This window comes from Anser cygnoides, chromosome 2 (assembly GCF_040182565.1).
Source record: "Anser cygnoides isolate HZ-2024a breed goose chromosome 2, Taihu_goose_T2T_genome, whole genome shotgun sequence".
Classification (NCBI taxonomy): domain Eukaryota; kingdom Metazoa; phylum Chordata; class Aves; order Anseriformes; family Anatidae; genus Anser; species Anser cygnoides.
In genome coordinates, this window is record NC_089874.1 from 25,637,778 (window position 1) to 25,656,269 (window position 18,492).

Here is an 18,492-nt window from a genome sequence, read left to right on the forward strand (position 1 = left end):
TGCAAAACTCTTACAAAATGTTCTTTATTTGGTCAGAATAGTAGTAAGAATCAGATAGGATTTATTTTTTTTTCCCCACACAGAAGAGGACACTGTTAAAGATTAGTAATTAGTTTTTAAAATGTTTTTCCAAATTAGGTTGTTTGTATTTTTTTTTAAATGTTCATTTATGCTTAGTTAGAAATGTACTTTGTTACATTACTATATATATATAAAAAAATAATCCTACCCATGCTGAAGAATTTGATCTCGTTTTCTGTCTTTTAAAAGTTCACTAGTAAGTACGTAACTTGGAATGTTATTTTGAAATTCTGAAATGGATTTTTTTAATGTAGCCTGTCCTGCCATATGAAATTCCTGGGACACTTGTCCACTGATTTTACTAGGCTTTGGATCAGACTTTAGCAGTACATCCTGAGTAAAATAGAAATCTGAATTGTTGCTATTCAAGCCTTAGTGTTTTTATTGAAGCATTTTCTTGTTCACAATCACATTTAAAAATTGTCAGAACTGAGAATACACATTGACATGTTAGCGTAAAAATGGTACAGTTCTTATCAGGATTACATTTTCCAAGGTTACATATCATTGCCAAATATCTTAACTGTGGTAGAAAAGAAGTATAGAGGCATTCCAAATGTTGCATTTAGTTCATGGTGAATTTCCTTTGTTTTCAAAGGGTATTTCTGGCTGAGCAGTTTGAGTTTCTTCAACCTCACCTTGATGCGGTGATGCCAGCTGCTAAGAAGCCTTTTCTTCAGCAGTTCTATTCTCAGGTCAGAATTGTGTAATTCACAGGTGATTTTTTTAAAACAGAAGGTTTGGAACTTGTACTGTGTGGTACCCATATTTGTACACCATAGTTATAAATTGCTCTTATTAGCCAGAAATTTACTGAATTGAATTTTCTTTTTATTCGATTTCAGACAGTGTCAACTGCCAGTGAACTACGCAAACCAGTTTATTGGATTGTTGCTGCTAAAGCCATTGATTATGAACAGATGCTGCTTCTCATGACGAATGTAAAATGGGATGTGAAGGAAATCATGTCACAACACAATGTATATGTAGATGCTCTTTTAAAGGTGAATACTTTCTGAGAAACAGTGTGCTAGAGCTTATTTAAACATTAAACTGCTGTAATAGTTCACTAAAGCTATTAAAGCAGCATGACTAGAGCTATACAGCATCCTGACAAATAGTAAGTTGTTATATGGAGGTCTGTCCAGAATTTTTATTATTCTTGCTACTAGCAGAATACATTAATGTTTGTTTTCACAGTGCTGATTTTTTGACTATGTTGTGGATGAAAGTGACCACAAAAGGTTAATGAGTTTCATGTCTAAGTCCTGAACAGAAGGTAAATGTCCATTAGATGGAAGTAACATTGAGAAAAATAGGAAAATACAGTGGCCTGAGGAAGTGATGTGTTTCTTTGTTTTAACAAAGGCTGTTTGTGGTTCTGCATAATGATTTCAGTTGTCTTTGAGCAGTATCACAGGTGCTATCAGACAAACCAGCACTACTAATAATAGCATGCTATCTAATTGAAGTTGATGTCTTTAGAAGTTAGCATTTTAAAAGGAAGCTAAATGAGAAGTTATTCAGCCAACTTCTCAATTGCATTCAGTAGAAGTGGTTATACAATTGCCATATCTTATGGCATATGGAACGAATTCTTGTGACAGTCCTTTGTTAGATTTTTATTTATGCCTAAACTATATTTATAAAGGTCTTTAGAAGGAAGTTCTGGAATTATAGTAAATCTCACAGGGAAACTAAAAAAAATTAATCTAAAGATCTATGAGGTATGTATCACAGAGAAAGCATCTGTATTGAATAACAGATTTGATTACACTTTTGTACTTTACAGCTATTCTCTGCTTCAAAAAAAAAAGAAAAGAAGGGAGACTGCAGTGAATTTCTCTTAATCTCTGTGACTACCCTTCTTTTTGCTGCTGTGGCTTTTTGAAATCAGTTTGTACTTACAGTATTTGGTCACTACAGTAGAACTTTCCCTTCTGTGAGTGTGCAACTGCTGATGAATTTGCTTCAGGGCAATCAGAGCTAATGCAATTTAAAACCTTTTTGAATTTCTGGCCTCTATGTTATATAGCTAATAATAGTTTTTACAGAGGCTTTTAGATTACTACTTAGCAATTAGTGATTTGTTGCGTGACTCCAGGAGTGTCAGATGTAAACAAAACGTTTAACATAATAGCCAACTGCTTTTAGCCATGTGTGCGCATATGCAGAATTCCTTACTCAGTCATATAGTATGTATGGAAGTGGATAAATTGGGAAAAGAGCATTGTTCAAGAATTTCATTGCTATTCATTGACTCATTTCATTTCATTGAGTGATAGGCCTGTTCATCTTCACAAGAGTCATCTCTGTGCCTGTTAAGGCATGATATTGGTGGTACCCTGCTTCCTCTTGCAACATTTCTCAGAAAATTTGTGTTCAACACCAATTATTTGGTCAGATACTAACTTAAAATAGTCATTGAAACTCCCAACTGAGTGGCTATTTTCTTGTTCATTTGCTGAATTCTTGATGGGAAAAGGATAAAAGCGAGATTCCAGCTGTGGAACGAAAGCATTTTGTTGAACAAGTATGGCCTTAATAGGCTGCAGTACAAACTGGTTTTGCTCGTTATACAGAGCAGTTAGTTCATTATCAAGATCTGCTTTATGTTAAAGTCATTTGATTTTTTTAAAAAGTTAGAGGCATTAGTTCCTTGCAGCCAACTTCTATTTCACTTTATGTAAGTCACAAAAATCATTGTAGCAGTAATTAATTGCAGTTATGACTAGTTTGTCACTCATAGTAACAGCTCAAGTCCATCCAGTCCATTGATGTTTCAGGTGGAAATAGGTGCCTTCCTTCAGTCTGAATTGTTATCTAGAAATGCAGTATCCAGCTAAACTGTTGGATATGGTTTGTTTTCAGTGGGTGCTCTTGGTTCTTTCTAAAGCACCTGAGAACTTTCTAATGCAGAAGTTTGAGGAATGAAAAATGGTTACTATATTTTTGAGCTTCTCTCTGAATGCTGATGTGGCAGGTATTTAGAGGGATAAAGAGCTTATCATTGGATTTTCTTCAGGGGCTGTATATTGGCTTTCAGAAAGTTAAAGATGAGTTTAGAGAGTGAGGCAATGGAATGGCATTTGAAGGATTAGATACTTGGCTAATTTTTGGATGTCTCAGTTTCACTGAGAACTACTTACACCTCTGTAGAACCAGAGTAGTGTTTTTTATTTTTTAAATAAAATTACTGAGGTCATGTTATGAATGGTATACTAGAATGTGGTATGCTTTCTTCTCTGCACAGGCTTGTCTCTATAGTCTGTGCCTATTAAGCTTCTTTGCTTTGCTCGTATTTTTTAGTGTTTTTTTTTTTAATGTGCATATCTTTTTTTTTTTTTTTTTTTTGCTAAGCATGTACGCATGGTCTCTTTCATGCTGATGGAGTAATGACCTTTCATATTTCATCAGGAATTTGAAGAATTTAACAGAAGGCTGAATGAAGTATCTAAGAGAGTTCGTATTCCACTGCCGGTCTCAAATATCCTTTGGGAGCACTGCATTCGCTTAGCTAATAGAACTCTTGTGGAAGGGTAAGTAGTTTGTAGAAGTCTTGGTCTTGGGTAAATATGTCTGTTATTATAATGCTTATATCATGGTTTTAAGGGTTCTAATTTTTGCAATGCACTGGTAAGCAGTTGAGTTTAAGGGGCTAAAGCGTGATTGCAGCATCTCTATGGTGATGCTGTTTATCGCTGCTGGGAAGAAAGCCAGTTGCAAGGAAGAAAGCTGTCAGCCCTTGCTTACAACCTTAGGATACCTGCCTTAGGATAGCCGTGGAGCAGGAGCCTTTCAGTTTCATCAGAAACAGAGAGGTATCCTAGTTGGCTTGGTAAATGTGGACTCAAACACCTTAGCCAGGAACTGCTATGCTTTGCTCATTCCTACCTCACCATCAGTGTCCCAGTCTTCTCAGGAGCAATATTGTAGCCTGAGTATTGCAGTCTTTTCATCTGCTGCATTTATTTTTGTGGTTTTGTCCACTTGCTACCTGTCTGTGTTGTCATCTTCTGCATTGTTAAATATGTGCTGTCTTTCACTCTTCCAGCTTCTGTTTACATGTATCTTTCTTGGATATCTTTACCTTCCTACTTTACACTTCCTACTGCCTGTTTCATTTCTTTCCATCCCACTCTTCTGCTGTTTTCTCTAATTTAGGGCCCCAACAACATCCTTGTTCTCCAAGTGTTAGCTGTCTATTATGAATCACCAGCTTCCACTGCTTCTGTCAAGCCATCACATTTAAATTCACGCCTATTTCCTTTCCTCCTCTTGCAGTCTCTGAGAGATCAATTTCATCTTCAGGGAGACTAAATCCAGCTATGACCTCCCTGTAGCTTCGCAGTTTCGTCGTAAGACGTGTCCTAAACAACTATCCTTCCTTTTTGATCATTCAGTTTCCACTTTAACATCATGCCTCAAATCAAAGTAAATGAGACAAAAACAGCTGTCTTCTCCCTTACTCCTTCTTTCCTTTCAACTGGCTAACGTCACCATTTCCTACCAACCTATTCTGCCTCAGTCCTTGTGCCTGTTTTGGCTTTGTTTCTTTCCCTTACTTCACAATTTTACTCATATTTTGTGAATTCAGTGGTCACAAACTATGTAATTCTTAGCTGTGAGGTTCATCACTCATATGTCTTTTTCCAGCCTGCAGTTTTAGTTCACATTTGTGGTGTACCATGAAACATGTGGCTTTACCTTCACCCAGATTGGTAAGAGTGGACTGGGAATACCTTGCTGATATGATCAGTATTCCCTATGCCCTTTCTTAGAGTGTAAAGACCTCTCGTTACTGTCTCCCAATTATCTGCCTGTAATTTCTCATTTTTGCCCATTTCTTTTTTTTTCCTCACACATGTTCTACTTTCTTTTGGAAACTGGGAAAGGGATTCTGAACAATTGACTTTCTGAATACCTTCATAACATCTTTTGTCTCTAAATTGCATGAAGGAATGGAAGGTGTTTCTCCTCTAGTCAGCCAGCCAACTGGCTTTCATCAAGCTCTTCACTGAGTGAAGATTTATCTTCAGCATAGCCTTCTCGACATTTTGCCCTGCCCTTTCTCCTGATTTTGCGTTCTCTCCTGTTTCCCATCTGGCTTCTTGAAGTGCTTCTGTGGTATGTCCTGTTGGGAATCATCGTTCCAACCTTATGTGGAGTTTCAGAAGACTAGTGCCTTTGTCCCCTTCTCTTTTTGTCTCTGTTTCTGCTTTTTGCCACTTCTGCATTCTGCAAATGCAAAATCAGCATTCACCTCACTGTGAATAACTTGCATATCTAAAATTTGTGTGGTCAACATTCTAATGGATTTTTAGCTGTCATATCTAGGATCAACATGGTTAAAAGCTTTGAAACCTATTCTTAGCCTCTCTTAGAATGCTCACATATCAACTCGTCATTCTTCTACCTTCTACTTTTCTCCATTAGATTGTCTGTTACTTTGTATCCTTTGCACATTTTTTCTGTGTACTAACTGTAAGGATGCAATTTCTTCTTATTCTTAACTTGATCTTTCTGTATATTCAGTTTCCACCTGGATCTTTCTGCTGCCTCCTGCGCATCAGAACTAATAATTTTAGAACTGTATAATCATCGGTTTATGAAGTTGATCCTAATTGAATACTCGTCTTGCTTTAAATTTGTTGCAAGGGAAGAGTGAAAACACTGGGACAGGATTGTCACTTCTGGCAGCAGCCTATGGGGAAGCTGGATTAAGTCTATCAAGACATCGTGCCCTAAATGAAGGCTTTTTTCTTTTATTTCCTGTGCACAATTGAAGTTGGCAGTGTTTAGGATATTGGTGTCATTTTCTTTGATCTTGACAAATGCAGTTTCTCTTCTGTTTAAAAAGATTGTTTCCTTAGTTTGTTGCCTATCACCCCCCAGGAATCCCTCCTAGTATTTCCCTGCCCTAAGCTCATCTACTGTTTCTTCTTCTTTGAGCTCAAACCTATCACTAGTTTTCTGTCAATTTGTTCTCATCAAACCATTAACTTCTCACAGAGATTAACCAGTGCTGCCACCTTTTATCATTTGGTTGTTGTATGTGGTTTTGGACAGGTTTGTACCTGTCTCTGATGCTTCCAGAGTTAGTTCAGGAGGCTCCTGTTGATCATTCCTAAAACTGCCATGGTACCTTTCATTTCAGATTTCAATGATCATGATCACTTGACTAGAGCCACTGTCTAGTATGCTGATCAATACTGATTTCATTTCCTTTATCCCACTTTTATTCTGTTCAATGTAGGATTTTTAGTGGCTTTTGTGTGTGTTTTTTGTTTGTTTTTGTTTTTGTTTGTTTTAGTATTACTGCATATTGTGGGTTTCTGTTCTATGAGGGGAACTAAAACATATTATACTAATGCAAATAAAAACTGCATCAAAAATCCTGAGAGGCATTCTTGTCTGTTTTTAACTTAAAACCTTAATTATGTTCCTCCTCAAGGTTTGAACGGCTACGTTAAACAGCTTTGAGAAGTAAGATTCATTTCTATTTCCTTCTAATTGTTACTTTCCACTGTGTTCTTCTTTTCAGTTATGCTAATGTAAAGAAATGCAGCAATGAAGGACGTGCCTTGATGCAACTGGACTTTCAACAGTTCTTAATGAAACTAGAAAAGTTAACAGACATTAGGCCCATTCCAGATAAAGAATTTGTGGAGACCTACATTAAAGCATACTACTTAACAGAAAATGACATGGAGCGCTGGATAAAAGAGCACAGGGTAAGAGTAAAATTTGTATTCTTTTACAACTCTAACAACTCTAAATGACCAATTCTTCTGTGTGTTAAAAATGAATATGCTCATATGCATGTGTATATTAATGTGTTATAATGAAATTGTATGGGATGCAATATGGATGTGTGTATGTATATGTTTATCATCATATGAAGTTAATATATATTTGCAAGGAGTACGAACAGAGACTTTGCAAGCTGTTCATTAATAATAATTGTCATACTTTTGACCAAAAGGAAAATACAAATTTATTTGCTATTACTACTATTTACCTTTACTAGGTCAATGCCATATTTCTTTAGTTGATAAGAGTTCATCCTGGAAAGATGTGCTATGATTTATATGTATGAGCAGTAATCTACCCGGGGTTCTGAGATGAATCGAATCCAAAGAAAAGTTTTTTCCACTCCTTAGGTAGCAACTCTGGTCTGCTACAGCAAAAGAAGCAGCTGGGTCCCAGGCACCTGAAGCCTATATACACTGTGAACTCTGTTTCATAGCCTAAGCAATGACCCAAACTTTTATCTAAATCAACTGTGAGGTTAGAACAGCAACAAGGAAGAGGAAACACCTGCATTGGTGTATGCAGCTCTTAAGGAAAGCTATTTGGTAGTCTTCATTGTCAGGGAATTTACAGGCTGAAAATGGATTTTAGATCTGGCAAATCACGGCCAGTCAGTGCTCTGTGGAGCATCTGGGCAATCTATTAACAGTGGTTCATTAAAGACCAAGGCTGCATTGGATGGTGGAGAGACTTGGTAGCTCAATGAATCTTACAGAATCACAGAATGCTAGGGATTGGAAGGGACCTTGAAAGATCATCTAGTCCAATCCCCCAAATTACAAATTTTTATTATTTTTTTAAAGTGGGAATGTAAGATTTCTTCAGTATGTCCCTATCTGGTATTTTCAGTGCTTATTTTCACTTGTGAAGATACTTCTGCTGTAGGTAGTTGCCATTTACAAGCTTAAGAGTTAACTGAAGTCATTTATCAATGTGTTCTTCAGACACCGTCCCTATAAAAGTTGTTCTTTTATTCAAGTGAATCAACAAGGCGAAATCATCAGTGCATATGCATAATCCATTTTTGGTTTGAGCTCTGCAAAAGTGTACTGTATTTTAGTTGGAAGCCATCAGTGCCTCATAGCTAAAGCTAGTACAACATGATTTGAAATAGCAAATTTTCATAAGATAATCAAAAATCTTTCCGTAACTCCACCCTACAGTATTACAGTAAAGACGCTTGCCAACTGGGCCTTCTGGTTTCTTGCTGTAGTTCATATACCAGGAAGCATTTAAACATGTATGCATGGGACGAGCATAAGTACGCTAAATGCTGCTAAAAATGGGGCTACAAAAATGATCTGAAGTAGTTGAGCCAAATTTCCCGTGATGAACCTCTAACCTTCAGTGAAGTTGAAAATTTTTGTATTCTGTTTTGAATATGCCAAAGTGCACAAATGGATCATTAAGAATACAATTTGAAATTAGGCCTTTAGGAGTGGATTGCTTCAACTAAATTTTAAGGCACAGTGGAGAAAAATCATTGCTTTTTCTTCCTTCAACTAATAAAACTGAATCAGGATCAACATTGCTGTCTGAGAGAAGTCTTCATTTGTGTTCTGAAAGCATTTAGCATTCTTTCATGGTAGCAGAACCTAACCATAACAGGACTAATAGTAGGTAATAGTTGCATGCTGTTGGAGCTGGTCCACCGTTAAAGTGGAAAGTCTTTTAAAATGGAGCATTTAGAGATAATTTAGAGTATTTTGCAATTACTTTAAATCTAGCTACAAATGGATGAAATAAATACTTTGGTAATATCATTTTTCTTGTTAAACCTGAAGCTATGAGAGAGACTATGAGCTGTCATTTGGTGATCCATATGGAAAAGCTCTTGTTTAAACACACTGGTGGAAGCTACAGTTTGGATGGTGTTTAAGGGTAAAGGTAGTATTGGCAAATGTGGTGTTTTGACAGGTGTTAAGAATTTTTCTCTTAACATTTTTGCAATTTTTTCCTCCTTTATCATGTACTGAAATTAATGGTGTTTGAATACCCTTTGGAGAGAAGTATTTAGAAGCTTATCAGAAATGAGACATCAAAATAAAAAATCATCAAGTTTTGTCACAGCTTGTTAAAAAAATGGTTTTGTGTTTAAAAATTTATCATTTGCATATTTTTATTTCTGACCACACCTCCCAAAGAATGGAAGATATATTAAAAATGATTTTAATACTTAAGTATTACTTTCTGTGAACTTAGTCCAACACTACTAAAATTGTAGGCATTTTCCGTTGTAATCTGCCATGTAGCAAAATACAATTTCGTACTTCTCTGTCTCAGCTATGAAAACTCTCCAAACCCGACTTAACTACTGCTTTAAGTCTCCCTTGTGTACCAACTGCTACTATCAGCTGAAAAGTCCACAGTGTGTACGTCTGGTTTTTAGTTTTCTATCTTTATCCGCTGTTTTTATTCTGTTTGCCATAACATAATCTGCTTTTATTTGCCAGGAATATTCCACTAAGCACTTGACAAATCTGGTGAATGTTTGTCTGGGATCCCACATCAACAAGAAGGCAAGACAGAAGCTGCTGGCTGCTATTGATGACATAGACAGGCCTAAAAGATAACTGGAGAGAGTTACTTCCCTTGCGACTTGTACCTTTTTCTGTTCATGTGAAGCATGCAGACAAATCTCTCATGGACTAATGACAACATTCTCTTAAAAAAAACATTGTGCATGACCTTTCTTACCAGCAATGGAGACTCTCTGAATTGGCATAATGTTCTAAAATATGACTTTTTTAACCTGTAGAATCCTTTTCTGTTTTTTGTTTTTTTTTTTTTGTTACTTGCCCCTAAGAAAGGGCTTCTCTTTGTGTATCATTGGTAAGCTGTATATTTTGCAAAACTGTATACTGTAAGTAAAATCAAAATCAGAGAGAAACACATTGGCTTAATATATAGTTGATGCTCCTTTTTTAATAAAAGGGCTACTTGAAAATATGCTTTTTTCCCTCACTGCTTCCCTCCTGAGAATTTGTGCTTTATTATGGACCAGTGTAAAATGAAAGGAAATGTATGATATCTTTGAATGACATACCTTGCATGTGGGTTAAGAGTACAGATCAATTAAACGCTCTCATGTTGAAGTCTCTCATCAACTTATGTATTTAAAAATGTTTATTTCAGAATTAATTTAGCCATATCAAAATGATTGGTTTCAGATTAATGGAAGGTAATAAATACTGTACACTAATATGAGTTATTTGTGAGACTTTATTTGCCTAATTCAACAACACAAAATGTCACTTAGAATAGAAATTAGTGTTGTTCCTCTCATGTCACTTCCCTTTTGTGCCCCTGCCAGTCTTTCCTGTTCCCAAAACAATAATGCCAGGGAGTAGGAATAGTAACGTCGGGCTTGTTTTGGGTGGATTATCTTACTATGTTCTGCTGTAGACCTGAGCTGGAGTGATCCTGAGCACATCAAAATTGTTTGGCTGGGTATTTGTCCTAAAAGTCAACTTGTTAAAGCATCACCGACTACTGAGGTTTTCAGTTTTCCTTTCAGCAGAGGGACCTGCATTTTTGAGTATATTTTTACTTTCTTGCAATATTGCTTGTACACAAGATACCTGGAGACTGCTCAGATACTGTCGTGGCAGAACCAGAAGGACTCCTGAAATAGTTTGAACTAACTAAAATAAAGACCTTGATATTCATTAAGACTTTCCTAATGCACTCAAATTCTGTTCCATCTTTTTGTTTTTCAGTATACGTTTTAGACTTTTTTTTTAATCACATGATAATTTTGTTTGTAATCCTCTCAGGCCTTTTAAAAAGAAATATGCTAGTAATGAGCTAACAGGTAAAATAATGTACAAAGGATGCAATCCACTAATGTATATGACATGGTAACTTCTCAATTTGGGCTTCATACTTGCCATTTTACTTGTTAATTCAAATATAAGAATCGGCACTTACTGAAAGACAGCAGTACCTAGTGACAGAAAACTGTTTCGTGGAACTGTGATAATTGTCCTTTTCTGTAGTTTAATTTCATTTTCAGAAGTGGTCTGAGCATTGTTGTGCAAGTTCCTGGAAAGCCTGTATACAGTTTTAGCAGAACAGTAGAATTGCTATTTGAAATTTTGATCATGTAGCATTCAACTCCCTTTTTCACCTGTATTTTAAAGGAGATAAGATTTAAAACAAGATTTAGCTCCGTTCTGTACACACCATGCTGTCAGTCTGAGTTCTGTCGAAAACTTGTTTAGCAGAGTGTCAATGTATGTGTTCAAGCTGAATCACTTCTACCTGCATTAAAAAGGTCATTCAAAAAAAAAAAAAAAGTGTAGTTCATTTTAAAAGTGGAGACTTTTGCGTCACTGTATCTGCCCTGAAGTCAGATCCTGAACAAGAGCTCTTGGAAGAAACAGAAATGTGTCAGAGACAATTAGTGTAAAATCTGCTTCAATTTCCTTCTCGTGGCTGAAAAAAGGAATTTAAATAACTTTACCATAGCTCTGGTGAACTGAGCACATGGTTAATTTGTTCTGAACTCTTTAGGTTGCTGTAATTTGATTGCTTACCGAAAGGTAGGAGTGCAAGCACTGAAAGGAGTGTAGGGTCAAGGAAGGAGGTGAGCAATTGCATGAATCATAGAAAGGAACTTTGTGTGTGTGTGTAGGGTAGCTGTAGATTGGCTCATTTTTAAGCTCCCAAATAATAAAATGTGTAAGGTGTAGTATTAAACCTGTGAAACAATATTGATCTTTTGTATATGCCTTGGAAGCCTCCACTTACTGCGTATTATTGATTCTAAGGAAGAAGCTATATGTAGCTTAATGGTGTACAGGTTGCTTAGTCCTGAGTGAGTGATAAATCAAGTTTTGGCTGAATGTAGAATTATTAATTTACTGTTTAGTAGCTTCTGCCCTCTGGTATGACAATTCCTCACAAACCATTTGTTTTTGAGCATCTCTCTAACTCTTCATTCTCCTATGGAATAAAAAGCCTCTGTTTTTACTGCTTTTTATAATGGAGAGTATGGTCTAAAACGTTCTTTGTGTTTTGGAAGAGGGGTTTGGAATACTTTAATAATAGAAGATGATTTCTTTCAGTCATCCCCGAGGAGGATGACCAGCACTGCAGGGGTGGATGATTCATCTGTCAGTCCTTTAGCCTAATGAAGAATTTAAATCCTGTCCCTCACTGAGTGCTCTGATATCCTCCAAGTTCAGCTGCAGCACAGATGACTAATTTTCAAGCCTTTGGTTAGGCAAAGCCTGTGTCTGCCCTGATCCGCTTACGCTGGCTTGCCTACAGTTGGCTTCTCTGTTGCAACTAACAGTTACGATAGTCTCAGAAGAAACAGCAACTGGGACAAAAATAGGGGGAAACTGGATGGTTGGTGTGACCTGGTGCAAGATGCCGTGCTACAGATTAGGTTTAATTACTCAAAGCAGAATGGCATTGACGGGAAAGACCAGCTTGGACCAGCAGTGCTTCAGCTGATGGAATAGGGTGAAGAGCACCCCGCTGCCACGTGTAAGGTCCAGTGTCTGATGTGAGCAGGGGCTTGAACCCTCCACCTTTTAGACAAATAGCTACATTTCCAGGTGATTGACTATTCTGGGCTCACTTTTCCCTGTGTGAGAGTCTTCCCACGTGTAGAGTCTTGCCTTGCTTAGTGACGTCTAAATGTGAGGTGTAGATTATAGCTTGTAAACACTCTTCCTTCTGTGTTCCATTCCCCTTTAGGGGAGAAAAAGGGAAGAGTGATCTGTGGCTATCTCAAGGCTGTCCGTGAAAGGTTGGCCTCCCCCTTCAGCTTTCACAGATGTGAATGGCCAAGGCATCTCTCATGGTACCAAAGGTGGATTTATTTAATGCAAAGCTCTGGACGTGGGTCGTCCTGCTGCCGCGGAGCACACGCAATTACAGACTTTCCTATGAAAGTGCTATATTGGGGTCTTTCTGCTTGAGAACTCGCTCGTGGTTAATGTTTATGAAATTTCTGTATCCCAAGCTGTGCTTTGGTAACATGAAATTTAAATAAAGGCAGTTAAAAAAAAAAAAAAAGGATTGATAAATAGTGCTGTCTCCTACAAAAATCCTTGAAAGACTGAATGTGAGCAGGCACCTGCTATATTATAAATGGTGCAAACATAGATGGACAAAAAATGCGGATTTATTGTGTGTGGGTGATAGTATCTATTTTATTTATAACCACTGCTTGAAACAGCATCGCGTAAAAACTAAACATTGCACCAGACACCACGGTTATGGTGCAAGTAAGGAAATAACATAGTTTGCAAACTGCAAAGTTTCCATGCTTGCTGGCTATTTAAGGAGATTTCTGGAGGCCTTGTTTTTGCAGAGCCAGAGCTGTTTTTCATCACAGCAGGGAGTCAGTTTTTAAGGATCTCCTCCTGCTCTTCCATGAGATCCCAGAGCATGATGTGAGGCAGCACCTTTAAACTGCACTAAAGGCCTGACAGATCTGTGTGGTTTTTCATTTGTTTTTAATAGGCATTAAATCAATCATATGCTATATGATAAAGTGCATATTTGAGAATCTCGTAAGGAGGTAAGTGTGGTGCATCCATTGCTATTCTGGCATATTCTGTCCTGTCCAAAAAATCAGATGCTTAAGCTAAAGCTTAACCAGTTGGATGTGAACTGAATTTGAATCTGTTCGGTTGTGCTGTTAAATGTCGTACCTCCATTAGCCCTCAGCTCTGCCTGATTGGTCTGAAACTTTCGGTCTGGGTACATATGTGAAAGGAAAAACAACTTTCAGAGCAGGGGTGTACAGATCTGCGTCTATGTCTAGGTTAATTTGCATAGATTTCAATATTGCTGGATTTAAAGCTGTCAAACAACGTGTATTGATCTTTGGAAAGCAAAATGTATGAGCAAGCTAAAGATCTAGGGGAAAAGGTGCAGTGAAATGCCTCTGAACTAGGCACAAAATTAACAGATGAGTGGATATGCAAAATGACTGCAGCTATTTCGGCAGCTTTTTATAAGTAAATCAAAGGTTCGGAGTTGTACGTACCTCCTGCATTTTATCTCCCATAGACTTTATTTGGAAGTGTGACTATTCAGAACTAAAAAGTAAATACATTCCTTGTATTTCAGTAAAGAATAAAAACATCACCTCAGCCTTAAAATAAAATGAATACTTGTACAGGAAAGAAATCATTGGGATTGTCCTGCAGCTGCTTTCAGACAGATGCAGGGATTTCATGTAGACTCTGCACCACAAAGACGTTCCCTTTGAAACCCAGGTGTGTATTATAGTGCAAATACGTACACACATGCAGCTTGGTGTGCAATGCAATTCAGCAACGAATTTGGGGACAAAAATGGCCAAATTCAGCAGTAAGCAACTAACCATTGGTTACTCTGCTATCACTTACGTTAATATCTGTCACTGAAGCCCCTGCAGAGGTGTCTTCCTGTGTGTGTAACTGGTGTCCACGGGGACGGGGTCATACCCAGGGGCTGAGTTACGAGCACCGAGTATACCTGGGGTTACTGTGCTGCTCCCACTGCTGCTGGGTTTGTCTGCTCCTGCTGTGTGCTGCCTTATGAAGCGTGGTGGGGGAGCCTGCTGAAGATTTGCTCCAACCCTGCCAAAAATACCATAAGCGTCAGGCCAGGCACTGCTGGCGGAGCATGATGGAGCCTGCCCTAAAGCGGAGCCGATGGATAGCTGCATTTGCTGTCCTAGCTACCCAGGGCCATACCGGCCCCAAATGCATGAAACTCGTGGGTCAGAGGATGGGCGATATCAGGCTGAAGGGCTACCACATCAGAGTGATGAACGCAGGGCTTGCTCCAGGACAGCTCGCTGTTCCCTTGAAACGTGAAACCTCGATAAACGCAGGAACCGCAATTGCCTGGTGCAGTGGTTAGCACAGTGCTAACTAAGCACCTGTGACTTTTCATGAGCATTTATTTCTTGCAGTGTAGGAGAATGTCGTTGATGTAAATGAGTTTGACCAGGAGCAGCTTCCTGGCCCTGAACTGCCAACATCTGTCTCCTCGGGAGCTGATAGAATATTTAAGCAGCCAAATGATCTGACCAGCTGAGCGTTCAGGGGTGTTGTATAATGCACTACATTTCAACTAGACAAAATTGGTGCCATGAATAGTAATGCCTCATAGCTATGATGCCGTTAGCCCTTTCTTCCCCCCTTGCTCCACAATCTGGAGTTCTGCTGGTGTGTTTGTGCTGTTTGACAGGGTGCTCGCTTCAGAGAGTTTGCAGAGCCTTCGTCCTGGAAATGAGAGACCTGCTTGGGTTTAGTGAGGTATTCACTGCCGCTTTCTATCGCTCAAAATCTCTGCAGCAGGACGCAGGGCTCTGGGTGTTTTTGCCCGTTTGCATTAAGGGAACTTTTGCTGTTCAGAGCAGCCCTGGCCCAGCAGAAAGAGCTCCTGCTGGGTTGCACACTGGTAACGTTTAGGGATGCTGCATGCTCCAACGGCCAGGTCACGGAGCCACCTGGGCTCTGATTCACATTCTGCTCCATCTTGATGCCTGGCGTAGGGAAGTTTGTTTTGTCCTCCTGTACTTTATTCCTCTAGCTGTGAAACAAATGCTGTTATCTACCACTTTTAATGAAGTGCTATAAGGCCGTGGTTATGTGTGTGAGAGCTGTTCGCTCCAACGGGGATCAGTGACTTAACCCCAGGGAAGCTGAACCATTACGTCTTCGCAGAGAAGAAAAGTGCCTTCCCTCTGCCTCGGGCTTTTTAGGTACTGTTTTCCTTATAGCTCCTGCACGTTCCTTCTTCTGACTTGGCTTCTGGGTAGTGAGTGACCCTGCTATGAACTGGAAAACATTGATGGAGCTACAGACAGGGCTCTCCTAAGACATAGTTATGCATTACAGTAATCTGCTCCTGCCAGAGGTAACAACCAGGCAGCCAGGGGAGATTAGACAGCAAGACTGTTAGACTGTGGATAAAATTAAAGTGAGATTAATTTTTTTTTTAATGAAAGAAAAAATATTAAAAATACATACACATGCATCCTGATGGCTGCCACTCTATACAATATCAATAAAAGCTCATGCCCTCCATGTGAATTGTGACAGTAGTAAAACACTAAGAGGTAAGTACCCTAGAAATACTGTATCTGTGCAGGCTGAGAGGTGGTTAATTGGGAGAGAGACACTTCAAAGTGGCACAAGCTGTTAGGAAGCAAGACACTAACAAAGAAGATCTCATCTTTATTGTGACGTTCAACATGATTTCTAGGTTAAAAAAATAAATTAAAAAAATAGGGTTCAAGCCCTTCTCCTCTCCTCCAAATAAGAGGACTTCTCTGTTCCCATTTGTGAAAACCTGGAGTCTGTGTTTTCCTCCCTACACATCCAAACACACAGATTCATGCAGGGACCCTCTCCAGAGCAGGTCATCCCAGGGAAAGTCCATGCAGGGGAGCCCACAGCAGCCCTTCCCAGAGCAGTTTCACCAGCAGAGTGGCCATGGCTCCCTCGGAGGCACCAGGCTCCATGTGGGACATCTCAGTCATAGTTATCCATTGAATTTGTGAACAAAACATTTGCTCTCCTGCCAGCAGAGCCTCTTCTTACCTTGTGGAAGAAGTACGGGAAACTCCTGGGACCACCTTGGTTTTCTTTTCCTTGAAGCACAAGTTATTTTCATAAAGCACAGAGCCAGAATCAACACAGAAAGGAACTAGACAAGGAGGGACAAAGACAATACAGATGAGAATTAAGCCCTTTTTTACTTACAGGAAAACAACATTTTTTGGCATTTTGTTTTCTTCGCAAATAGTATTGTTTCATTTTGTTTTAAAACACAAATCTGAGACCGTTCCTAATAAAATAGCGATCAGGGAAGATTTCTGCCCAATGCCTACCCATACTTTTTAAAATCTACAATAGCTAATGATGTTGATCTCCTAGGTAAGTGTGCAGGAACTGTCCTATAGCTCAATCCAGTGATAATCCAGTCTAATCTTATTGGAAGCAGTGCCAAGTGTATTGGAAAAAAATCAGGAAATGTCAGTGGGAAATTATTGGATAATATCTCCAGCTAAGGGTGATTTCTTTTTTTCTAGGCATTGAATTATTTGATTGGCTTTAGCTGCCTGGGTGGGTGTTGAGACTCCAGGCTGGCAGGTTCTGTTTAGCATTCTGGGCAATTAGTTGCCATGAACTTGCGTGCTCTTATTTCATGTCTTTAGGTTTAGCCTAATTTCTGTATTAAATTTCTGATTTCTGCATTTTAAAGGAGTGAATTGTATGAATAATTAAACCCCATTTTTCAGCCTCTAATGAATGGTCAGCAAAGCTGGGAATCAGACTAAGTGACATGCATGCAGAAATTTACAAAGCCTACTCTCTGCAGGAATTAGAAAAATTCTTGAATTCGATGAAGTGAATTTTTCTGGAGGTCAATATGAGCCTGGATCACAACTTGAAAAGTACAAGTGCAATCTTCCTTAGGCTTATCTGGAACTTCGTGATAAGTCTGCTCATCTCATCTCATTCACGATCTGCTCTCACTATTCCATGAGGTCAGTGAAGGAGTTTCAGGATGAGTCCTCTACGTTGTACGCTCACATGGTTTCCTGAAAGCGGACTTGTGTTCATACTTGTTATGCTTACAAACTTTGATTTCTTAGGAAAAGCAAATTGTAAAAATTGCAGAAGACAGTGGGCTTCTCTAAATATTTTATTAGTATGTTCAAATTGCTTTACTTTTACAGTGGGGAGTAGAAGGAGCAGAATAGATTTTAATGCATTAGCAGCTTTTACATACAGCTGGCAGGTTAATTTTTTTTTTTTTTGTCATTTTTTCTCTTTTGTATTCTACAGCACACTGTGTAAGCAGAAAAAACAACTTAACTATCAATGCCAGCTCATGAGGAGAATCTTATCCATTGGCATTGCTTCTGATTTGTGTGTATTGCAACAACATTTGGGTACTCCTGCCATGGACCACAACATCACCTTGCAGGGCTCTTGGTGAAAAATATGGAATAAGAGGTTTAAGTTGTCTCAGTAGGGCTTAAATCTAAAAGTAACACAGACAGAAGCCAGACAGTGCTTGGCTAATCTCCTTTGGCATGTACATAATCACAGCAGGCAGTGAGCAAGGCTTCACTCCTCCCTCCCATCCCCCTTTCCAGGGCAACTCAGGAGCCTGGTTCGGGTATGTGGAGTTGCCCCGTTTACTCCTCATTTACTGAATGAGTCTGAAGAGACAACCACCCGAGCTGCTGTCGCTTGGGGTGATGTCCTTCTGTCAAAATTGTCAGCTCCAGCACTGGAGCCGGTAAGGATGAAAGCATCAGCCCCTGGAGCGGGGAGCAGGATGCAGACCAGGGGCTGCTGGGCTGATGAGTCTTGCCTCCATGGGTATCATTGTGACCCTCTGCATTGTGCCAACTGCTCGAAAATCAAATGGAAATGCCTTGCAGTATTTTAGGATTTTAGAGGAGAACTGCCTGCCAAGAGGAAGGCATCTCCTGGTTTGTTTTACTTCCTTCCTTGTGCTGTTGAAGCCAGGGAGCATCCTGAGGGTACTGCCAGCCATCCTACCCCTTGCTCTTGGTCACATACTCTTTGCCACAGTGTCCTGGGGGACATCCCTCCAAACAAG

The 18,492-nt window shown here is 39.1% G+C and overlaps 1 protein-coding gene across 2 annotated transcripts in view; it reads left to right on the forward strand.

Moving 5' to 3' along the window:
- The window catches only part of VPS50 (VPS50 subunit of EARP/GARPII complex), a 78,884-nt gene extending 68,788 nt beyond the window's left edge, over positions 1-10,096 (forward strand). For both annotated transcript variants that reach the window (XM_013187007.3, XM_013187009.3), the window contains 5 exons: positions 680-776; positions 927-1,085; positions 3,499-3,620; positions 6,626-6,815; positions 9,348-10,096. In XM_013187007.3, coding sequence (XP_013042461.2) covers positions 680-776; positions 927-1,085; positions 3,499-3,620; positions 6,626-6,815; positions 9,348-9,467 — 688 coding nt within the window. In that variant the 3' untranslated portion in view covers positions 9,468-10,096. The remainder of the gene's footprint in view (positions 1-679; positions 777-926; positions 1,086-3,498; positions 3,621-6,625; positions 6,816-9,347) is intronic.
- The last annotated feature ends 8,396 nt before the right edge of the window (positions 10,097-18,492 follow it).